This window comes from Haemaphysalis longicornis, unplaced genomic scaffold (genome assembly GCF_048455015.1).
Source record: "Haemaphysalis longicornis isolate Haplotype H1 unplaced genomic scaffold, Haemaphysalis longicornis Haplotype H1 scaffold_2, whole genome shotgun sequence".
Classification (NCBI taxonomy): domain Eukaryota; kingdom Metazoa; phylum Arthropoda; class Arachnida; order Ixodida; family Ixodidae; genus Haemaphysalis; species Haemaphysalis longicornis.
Window position 1 is genome coordinate 230603865 of NW_027526295.1, and position 10326 is coordinate 230614190.

The following is a 10326-nucleotide window of genomic DNA, read 5'->3' on the forward strand; positions in this document are numbered from 1 at the left end:
TTTCACCCGGCACCGTGACGGGGTTTATTTTGTTTACAAGGCCAGGGCTCTTACACACACGTTGCGCAAGAGGGCTGAGCCAAGCGTCTGCAGAGAGCGCTTATCGAGCGAAAGCTGCGGACCATTTGCACTGACTCCAAAAAAGAACTATATAACAACAAGCTGAGAAGAGGAAGAAAATTGTTTGTGCTCAAGGGGTGCGAGGTTGGGTTAATTGCGCACATAGAGTAGGCGCCGCTGTTGATCGTTAGTTTGACTTTTTTTAAAGTATGAATTGGCTCTGCATGCTACGACTATACACGTAGCAGTAGTTTGTGACCAGAGAACCCCGCGGCGTGAGCGTTAATGGCTTGATGACATAAACCCCTTTTCCAGCGCCCGCGCGCGAGTTTCATCGCGCTGTACGTACAGGCCCAGTTTAATCGGCGAGCGCATTGCTGGGCCAGTCTTGCAAGCAGATGTGTGCGAGTGACAATGGTGTTTGTTCGGCGGGGCAGCGAACCGAATACGAACATAAAAAAAAAAAACTGACTGTGAATCGAATCGAATATTTTGGAATACGGACATCGTATTGGATTTATAGAGCTCCTAAAACATAGCTAAAGAGAGGCGTGCAGTATGAGCAACAAACTTTGTAGTGTTAAACAAACGGTGTGGTGGTTGGAGCCGTCGCCCCTGTGTGTGGAGTACCTCAGCTCAGTACCCCGTGGTCCGTGGACCCCACCGCACTGCGAGGCCGAAAGACCAGACCGTCTGGTACTCCAGCCGATAGCCGGTCATTGTGCCCTCCAATTGCAGGTGTCTGTTTGGAGGGGAGGAATTGGGCGTTAGTGCATCCCCATGTTATGTAGCACAGGGTGGATGGTGTGGGGCAGTAGCCGCATGTTGAGTTACACGGAGTTGGGAACACGAGGTGAGGCGTGTTTCATGGGGGAAAGTGTTTTTATGCGGCGGAAAGTGGTCTTTTCTTTCTTGGTGAGATTGGGGTAGGGAAGGGGGAGTGTATACGCGGCGTATTAGGCGGTAATGGCGCAGGATGTCATAGTAGCGTGGGGTACGGGTTGCACAGCCTGGTCCGGGTCGATGTCACCTTCAGGGAATGCCCGGGGTATGAGCGAAAATGCACTGTCACAGCGACATTCCCAAGGCGGTTACGCTGCAACCACATATGATCTCCGCTCCGGGCGGCTGCTTTTGGGACCGCAAAGACCCTTGATACTTCAATTACGAAGAATCCAACTGCCTTAAAAATTCCCGTTGTTTTGTTCGTTATGAGCCGACTGCTGCTGTTGTAAAAGTACGCAGTTTACCATACTGGTCTGAGTTGTTTACACATTTAACTTAATTTTACGGCACAGTGCACCTGGCTCAGGTTCATTTAACGGCACAGTGTGCCTGGCAAAACAAGTTGAATTTAACACGTATGTTAAATTCAAGAAAAAGAAGACTAGGAAAAGAACCCATCGAGCCCAAACAGAAAGCGTGTCGGTAGCTTCGCTCAACCATCAAAACGGAAATGGCCGTTGAAGCTTATCGGTCATGCATACTCCATGCCATAGAGTTTCTTACAATTTACTAAGAAACTCTATATGCATGTACCACCGCATACGTCAGATCTCTGTTTTGCAGCAGTCAGCTTCTTCATGCAGCGATAAAGGAAGATAGCGGAAACTCTATGCACGGCTTTGTGAACGGCACAGGTTAGCTAGGGCCTTGTAACCCACCTCAGGTGATTTACTGCGATATTATGCACAGTTGAAAATTATTTTACTTCACTGGAACTGATGAAACTAGAGAAACCAAAACGTCAGTCGCAACGCGACTTGAAAGCGCGACTTCAGTGTTACGAAAGACGCGCGCGGCTTTGAAGTGACGTCATCAAACGGTTGTCATGACGTCACACCTAAATTTCTGACCACTACAGCTTGTATTTTTTTTCTTGTTTAGAAAGAAAACCGCTATCGTAGAAAAAATAAACTGTCCTTGCAGAATGATAAGTGTAATGTAATGAGTGTCAGTGTAATAGGGTGGTAGGTTTGGACTGGGTTTTGTAGCGATTTCTATGGTTTCGAGATGAGATTCTGGCATCAATGGGTAAACAAGAATGGTGGTTCTGGACGTGTCAGAAATTCTACGTTTGGGACCACAAGCTTTATTTGCGTCTTACTTCATTGTTCTTTCGTTCTGCATGTGTACAGGGTCTGTACAAGAAGGTAAGTGCCTCGTTCCAACTGCTACTAATCATGCAGAGTCATCATGATTTAGTTATGCGGCGCCTTGCTACGTTGCCCCGTGTAAACCGATTCTCTTTTGCGAACTGCAGAGTCCGAGATATTTGGCGACATAGCTGGAGTCCTCAAGCGCCCTTCAAATGGAGGCGCTCATCGATTGATCTTCCCTAATGAGAGTGCGGTTTCCCGAGTCTATCGGAGCAAGGGAGACTTGATCTACAGCATCGGAGAGATTCCCCAGTCAGTGTCGTACGTTGGATTCGCTTTCGCCTTGAAAGCGCTTGTTACGTCCCTTCGTTGAGGCTAACGTGACGTTTGTCCTGCAGGCAGGAACTCGAATCAAGGCCTCTGGTTCGCGATCCAGGCCATGAGAGCTGTCCTTCGGATGTGCCCTGCAGCAGGCTCAACGCCGAATGCCTTACGTGCAAGTTCAATTATTCCTGCGTGTACGGTGAAGAGGTAGCCGTTATGTGCCAACCCAAGCACGGAATCAAGTGTGTGGTGAGTCGCACATGGAACTTGTAGCGAGGGAATGCAGCGGGGCTACACCGAGACGCTTCGACTGTTGCAGCCGTTCTGTGCATAACGTGGCAATTCGTTAAAAAAAAAAAAAAAAAAAAAAAAACCCGCTGTGTTTAAAGGTATGTCGGACGTATCCCAGCCCCAGCGGCTGAAGATACGTCAGACGTATGCCGATCTCAAAATCTAAAGGTACGTCGGACGTACCCCGATAGCGAGAGGCTAAAGATACGTCGGACGTACGCCGACCCCGAAAATATTATGGTACGTAGGACTAAAGTCCGTTCTCCGATGAAGGGACTTATATCGGACATGCCCCATACCTAGAGGCTAAAGAAAGATACGGTGGACTTAGCCGGTGGATGACAGTACAGGCCAGTCGGACCCACCCGCAGGCCGCAGATATATTCTGGGGTTGTGATTCCCTCTGGAAATGCAAATCCGGTGCCTCGGAGGAAGAGCCTCTCGTGTGGTCTCATGCGACTCACACTGGACAAGATTGTCATAATGCAGGGGTGCCTAATATAGGAAATTTACCGCTGGGATATTGGTCGCACGATTGTTCATCTTGTTGGCCGTCTGTTACTACACGTGACTCTGTCTAGCATCATGGCAACAAGACACCGCCTCGAACTTGGCATCTGAAGTTCTAGGTTCGAATTCCCCTTCCCCAGTTTTCTTCTTCTTCTTATTTTTTTTTTTACGAAGACAACCGACATTGCTATGCATTTTTGCATCATCTTCAGATGATGGACCTACCGAGGTGCCAGCCGCCACTCTCTCAAGTTTCCCCCCGCTCACGGCGCGAAAAAAAGAGGACCCATGTGCAGCTTGTGAGCTATGTCTGTATTGCTTTCATAAAGTCTATGCTTCCTCGACCAGCCAAAGCAGTGTTTTGCAGCGGCACAACCCACAACTGTGAAAAAATTCACTCTGTGCGCACTGCAATTAATTTAACTTTTCTTTACTCTTTTGTAGTGAGTTTGTGATAAGCCTGTCCTACAATTACTCCTTAGCGGAGTGACTGGCTGGCTGAATTCTAGCAATTTAAACCGCATTTTGTTCACCCTGTGTCCAATAATCGAGTGATTGGTGCGGTGTTTTGTGTAATGAAAGCAGCGCAATACATATTACTTCAGTCCATCATCTAAAAGTGATGCAAAAATACGTAGCAATGTCTGTTGTCTTGGTAAAAAAAAACTGGGAAGGACAATTCGAACCTAGAACTTCACATCCCAAGTTCGAGGTGGTGTCTCGTTGCCATGATGCTAGACAGAGTAGCATGTTGTAACAGACGGCCAACAAGATGAACAATTGTGCGACCAATATCCCAGCGGTAAATTTCCTATATTAAGCACCCCTGCATTATGGCAATATCATCCAGTGTGAATCGCATGAGACCACACGAGAGGCTCTTCCTTTGTGGCACCGGATTTGCATTTCCAGAGGGAACCTCATAGCACAACCTCAGAATACATCTGTGGCCTGTGGGTGCGTCCGACTGGACTGTACTGTCATCCACTGGCCAAGTCCGCCGCACCTTTCTTTAGCCACTAGGTATCGGGCACGTCTGACGTGAAGCCCCTTCATCGGAGCACGGACTTTAGTCCGATGTACCATAATATTTTCGGTGTATCTTTAGCCACTGGGGTCGGGATACGTCCGACGTACCTTTAGATTCTGGGATCGGGGTACGTCTGACGTACCTTTAGACACAGCGAAAAAAAAAGCCGTTGCACTCTGTGAAAGTGGTTGACCAGCAAATCTTTTTTTAGCACAAAACATAGAGGTGACCTCCTCTGGAACGCACTCCGATTTTCTGTGCGATTTTTCTGTGCGAGTCTGCGTACCTCACAACGGTTTTCCGTACGTCACGCATTCCATGAAACACACAGATTTAAGGGTTTTGCGTTACCACGTTTGTTTGTTCTTATTTGCCGGACAGCTTTGCTAGCTGACCATTGCGCATGTTACTGTCTGCAAACTGTCGATATTGAGACAGGGGCACCAGGCTCAAGGGATGAGCAGTAACTGGGAGCTGTTGGGAATGCAGGATAGGTCCGGACCCTTTGAGCGCAAGATGATGTGCCGGTACTGCTACCAGACGCCAAGCAGCGAACACACGTGCGACCACAACAGTTCCTGCCAGGTGAACAGTACACCCCGGCAGCGCTACATTGCAACCTGCAATGTTCGCCCAGATGTCCTCTGCCTAGGTAAGCGGCCACGCCAGAAGAGTCTTGCTCCTGTAGTAGCTGGAGGAGGTGGAGCCCGTAGATCAAGGTGGGGGAAAATGAGCACAGTGGAGTTTCATTTGGAAGGGTGGAAGCTGAGGTGATTTGTTTTGAGCTTAATCAGAAGTTCTGTCTACATAATGTTGTGTTCAATCATTGATTAGCCTTTTGTAAATCCTAATGACTTGAAAGCTGCTTTCAAGGAACTTCTGTTCGACACTGGTGTACTGTATGTGGTAAAAATTGAAATTGTACGGGCCGCTCTGTATGGTTAATGCGATTGTACAATAAATTGTTTATACTCCTTTAAAGCACTCCAAATTAGATATGTCTTAGTATCTCTACAAATGTTTGTTATGAAGAAAACCAAAGAGCTGGGAGAAAAGCAGAGTGAGAGAGTGCTGGCAGAAAAGAATGTTTACAATGAGGTAGAACAGATACTTAGGCATGGTATTGCTCGTTGCTTTGCTTTCAAGGGGCCTCATTGGTGTGTACGTTCTTCTTATGGAAACTTCCATTCCATTGACATTGTTGTGGTGGATGAGTCTGGTAATAATTTTATTCGATTCCAGGCAGGAGGCAGTTTCACAAAAATCTGCTCTGCAATTGGACCAGGGGCTATAGCTGGTGGACAGCACTTGTGCTCAGGTGTGTACGGTGTTCACCTTGTTTCTATACAGAAATGCACAGCACTCAGTGAATTGCACCACTTGCATTGTTTGTGTAGTTTAAACAATTATGGTTGGTTGGGATTTCTGCATTGTGCACAAAGCACCTTGCACCATGAAATTAAATGCCGAACGCGGGGCATTATATGTTTCACTTGTCAAACCCAGACCACTGAAACCGAAGGCATGATGTGCGGGCACATCAAGGAAGTGGGACTTATGAAAACAGATATGCTTGGGAAAAGTGACCATAGGTGTCGCATCCATCAGGCTCTTGATTTGTAGGCTAGGGCAGGGGATCTCAAACAGTGCCCGTGAAGGCCTCCATGAAAACAAAACCCCTCCTACATCTTCTCGTGCAGACCTTTGTATCCGTGCAAAAAGTTGGCTTCTCCACACAGCATACGTGCTCAGCCATACTTGATTACGTGTTAAAAATGGCAACAGTCATGCAACCACAGATGTGTTTGCATCGCTCTGCAAACCGATCTCTGAAGTCTAGGTGTGTCGAAACAAAAACGTCAATATGTGCGGCCTTTGAAATGGCGCCAAGCTTGACACGTGCAATCGTATGCATTGCTGTTGAGTCTGGCTTTCATTGTTGCACTCGTTTGCAGATGCAGTAGGCTGTGCCAAAACGAGGCAGTTTCCTTCGTACTAATAGATGTAATGTTTGCTTGAGTTTGCAGTAGTAATTGGTCATGTGTAATTAGCACCTAACACTTTTTAACAGGTTAGTTCAACTTGGTCAACTTACTTTGCTTTGCGTGGGTATGAGTGGAAGATGGCAAAGATCACATTCATGACTTGTTTGCGGTCATTAACTTTAGCACAACACTCTGATCAGCCCAATTCAGCTATTACTTGACGTGTAGTGCCATTCTTTGCACAGAACAGATACGGTAGTAATGGGAAGTGGCTGCATTGAAGTATTGCATGACAGCAGATGGAAGAACCCAGTGCCGCCGTTAGCATTGAATGAGCAACCAGCTAAAGTCTATATTACTCACAATATTGCCCCTGCTTTGAAAAAACAAAGTAAAAAAAAATTGTCAAAAATATTTTTTTGTGTTCCATTGCTACCTCCTTCACCCATATTATTTAAAAATATGCATTGATGCAATTGATGTACCTGCAACAGATTGAATTACAACAATAAATAAATTCACATTCTGTTTTTAAGCTCCTTCTCCGCTTCACTCCTCGCGCTGCCGCCTCGTCGCACTCAATTTGCTGTTGCCATACTTTAATCTTCCTCTGTGTTGTGTGGTCAACGTGCATTCTGTGCTTTCCAACATTGCATTATCCAGAAACAGGCACTGTGCTACTGATTTGTTACTAGGGGGCACCTAAATTTACCACTGGTTCCACTTCAAGACAAAAGCGGAACCAGAGTTACCTTATTCCGACCATCAGGCGCTATCTGGCACATTTCTCCCCAACCGGTTAGCAACAGTGAAAGGGACTATGAGCTGAGGTGTGGCAGCTGGCCACATACCACTGCTGTTTCATTACACATGAACTTGTGTGATTGTAAGCACTTTGTTTAGTTTTGGTTTCGCTCATCACTTTGGTTGCTAGCTACCAGGATGGCAGGCATTCGGGGCGTAAGTCGAGCACTGCCTGTTAGGCCTGCACAGGCAAGCTCTAAAATTGTCACCACGTGTGGTTGGCCAAAATAGTGCATCGTTGTGATTTGCTCCTGACTGCAGTGAGGGGCAGAAGGATGCACAAGGACAGTCGTTTTCCCCTTGAGAGAGAGTAACTGGTGCACGATCCTGCACCTCATGGCGTGCAGTGGCAGTAGCGGCATCACAATCCCTTCCCTGAAATGGTGTGCGTCCGCTCTTTAGAGAGGAACTGCTTGAACGTGTATGAATACATACTCCCGCACCTGCTGTCATGTTCTGTGCTCTTATCACTCCCTTGGAAGGAGGAATTAATTAAAGGCCAACTGCACTCAAATTTCACCTCGACCAAATTTATTTTTAGTGTGTAGTAAGTGCTACCAAATCAGCTGCGACACGAGTGGTAGCCCAGTGAAATGCCTCGTTAATCAGTCAGAAGCGTTTAAAAAAGCTCCGCCGCAGACCACGCTGCTCCTGCCGGCGGATCTCGTAAACAGCCATTGGTCTCTTTTTTTTGCCTGCTCAAAGCAGCTCTGAGCAGCTCCAAGCAGCTCTGTATTTTATTTGCCCATATAACATCTATGGCGGGAGCAGTTTTGGGCTGCCTGGAACTGCTCAGAGCTGCTCTGAGCAGGCAAAAAAAAAGAGACCTCATGACGAGCCTGTGACACTCCAGCTAACGGGGGGCTCCTTCCTCTGGCCAGCCACGCAGCTGGAGAACCGGTCGAGCTCTGCTGTGAACACTTCACCCATTTGCTGCCCCGTGCACGCATAGAGCTTGCGCGCAGGCTTGCTGTTTGGCTGCAGCGTCATTTTAATGGCCACACTCATCTCGATTTCGGTTTCAAATCGCCGATTTTTGCTGACCGCTTGCAGCATCCACGCGCGTATTTCAGCCGTTGTATTTTGCATCTTGCTTTCTTTTTCGGCAGACTATGCGGAAATAGTGTTTTCAAGAGGTTAAAATTTTGACTGCAGTTGGCCTTCAACCATCGCCCGACCATCTGCTCTGACTTTTTCAGCATCGTGCTCGGTGGCTTTGGTGCGGACCGCTTCTACCTGGGCATGTGGCAGGAGGGCATTGGCAAGCTCTTCAGCTTCGGGGGCCTGGGCGTCTGGACCCTGGTAGACGTGGTCCTGGTGGCCGCCGGTTACCTGGGGCCTGCCGACGGCTCCCTGTACATCTCGTGACTCTAGTCCGCGCCGCATTCCGACTGGGGAATGGGCATACTGCAGCACTGTTCTGTGGAGTGCCACGAATCCACGGTTCAATTCCTGGTTTTGTTGAAATCGGACCATACGCTGTGTACAGCAAGCAGCGTGACCTTTTTGCTATTCTTGAAGGCACTTCCTGGAAAGCCATGTCTAACGTAGTTCACAAAAAACAATTTATCTGAGCTCTGCCGAGTTTCGCCACTGTCAGATGCTGAAAAGTTTGGTCCGACTAAATCTCTAGCCGTTTGCTGGTGTGCACTGTTGTCACCTAGTCAGAAGCTCCATTTACGAATATCATTTGGTATTAAGTCATTGTGTGAAACGACCTGTTTCAAAATAGTGTTGAATCTAGATGTTCTACCATGTATAGTAAACGTGATTTTTCATATGCTGCTTGTTGAAAGGTCCCAGCATCTTCAAGTAGCTACACTAGCTTCTTTGAAAGCTGTGGCAGAATTTCAAAATAGATATGCTAAACAGTTGAATTTTTAGGGGGGTTCTGCAAGGCCCAAAGATTTTGTATATAGCCACCGCAGGAATTGTTAAGACAACTCACCAGTAAACGCGCAAATTTTCAAGTGCCATTATCTATTTTGGCACCAGTTTTAAGCGGTTTCTATTAACCTTTCATCCTTCATGTTTATGGGGGAATGTTGTGGATGCATTTTCTGGTGCAACATGAATTTTTGCAAATGTTATGAATATTCCCAGAATGAAAAAAATTGCCAGTTCTGATTACCTTACAGTGTGCATAATTTGTGGGCAAAATAAATTATTTCACCTTTTTGTGAAAAAGCGAATACCCTTTTCCAGCATTTCCTTTTCCTTTTTGAGAAGCAAACCGAATTGCTGCAAGCTGCATAAACAATAAGAAAAAATTAAACAAGATGGGTGGTCTAAATCTTTCTCGAGTACTGGTGAACCCTTCAGAACACTTTTTGTGCTACCACTCCGTCACTAAATTTACAGCTTTGGAGCTGTGATGTTGTATAAAGCAAGCAAATTTTGTATATAATAAAAACCTGTGAGATTAAGTTGCCACTATGGTTTTATTTGTCTTCTTAATGCTTGCACTGGCGAGTGCAGGCAACACGTAGTAAGTATGGGTTGCTCTCACATGTTGCAATAAACACAGGAAAAGCATCTTTGATGTGTGCTTTGTAATATAGAAACTGTCTTGTAAATGAATTGGGAAAAAAATTTCGAGTTACATTTGTGTGACTACTGTTTCGAACACCCTTCCGAAAGAATGCTGGCTTGAAGTTTACGAAACACTAAAAAGTAAAACCTTCATGCACACTTTTATGCGCATACGAAACCTGGGCGCACGAGGATAGCTGTTTAGGTAGCTAAATGTCTATAAGAATACCGTGGTAAAAAAAAGTTTGCTTTTCTGTGTTGTGTGGTGTACCTGGAACAGGGAGTAATTGAGGCAACCAGGAAGTTCAGGAAAGGCTGTATTTCAGGTCTCCAGTTGCACTAAAATTCACAAAGCACCTTTTTTTGTTTGCTCCTCATACATCAAAGAAGGTTTTTTCATGACAGAGGCAAAGAGGCTTGAGTGCACGATTGGTAATTCAATCTCTGAAGGCTCTGAAGCAATTTTAATGGGCTATAAAATGTGCATCGATGTAGCAGCTGTATTGTTTAGGGAGTACAGATTGTTGGCCTACAACCAGTGCGTTATGGAAGCATTGCGTGTTCGTGGAGTTATTTGTGATTCAGCGCTGGTTTCGGTCCTTGCTCTTTTGTCTCCAAGCAAATGAAAAGCTAGCTACATCAGTGTCATGAAGCAATTCAGGCTGATGAAATTATGTGCAGAGCTGCATGT

General features: G+C 46.3%; 1 protein-coding gene across 2 annotated transcripts; it reads left to right on the plus strand.

The window, feature by feature from the left end:
* Positions 1–2055: 2055 nt before the first annotated feature.
* Amx (TM2 domain-containing protein 3 almondex) lies at positions 2056–9537 on the plus strand. 2 transcript variants are annotated; one of them, XM_077699657.1, is made up of 6 exons: positions 2056–2213; positions 2324–2480; positions 2558–2732; positions 4804–4966; positions 5557–5632; positions 8303–9537. In XM_077699657.1, exons 1-6 carry the CDS (start codon positions 2105–2107, stop codon positions 8469–8471), a joined length of 849 nt encoding a protein of 282 aa, XP_077555783.1. In that variant the 5' UTR covers positions 2056–2104; the 3' UTR covers positions 8472–9537. The 2 variants fall into 2 exon arrangements, with proteins under 2 accessions (XP_077555783.1, XP_077555784.1); XM_077699658.1 differs by having other exon boundaries at positions 2324–2471.
* The last annotated feature ends 789 nt before the right edge of the window (positions 9538–10326 follow it).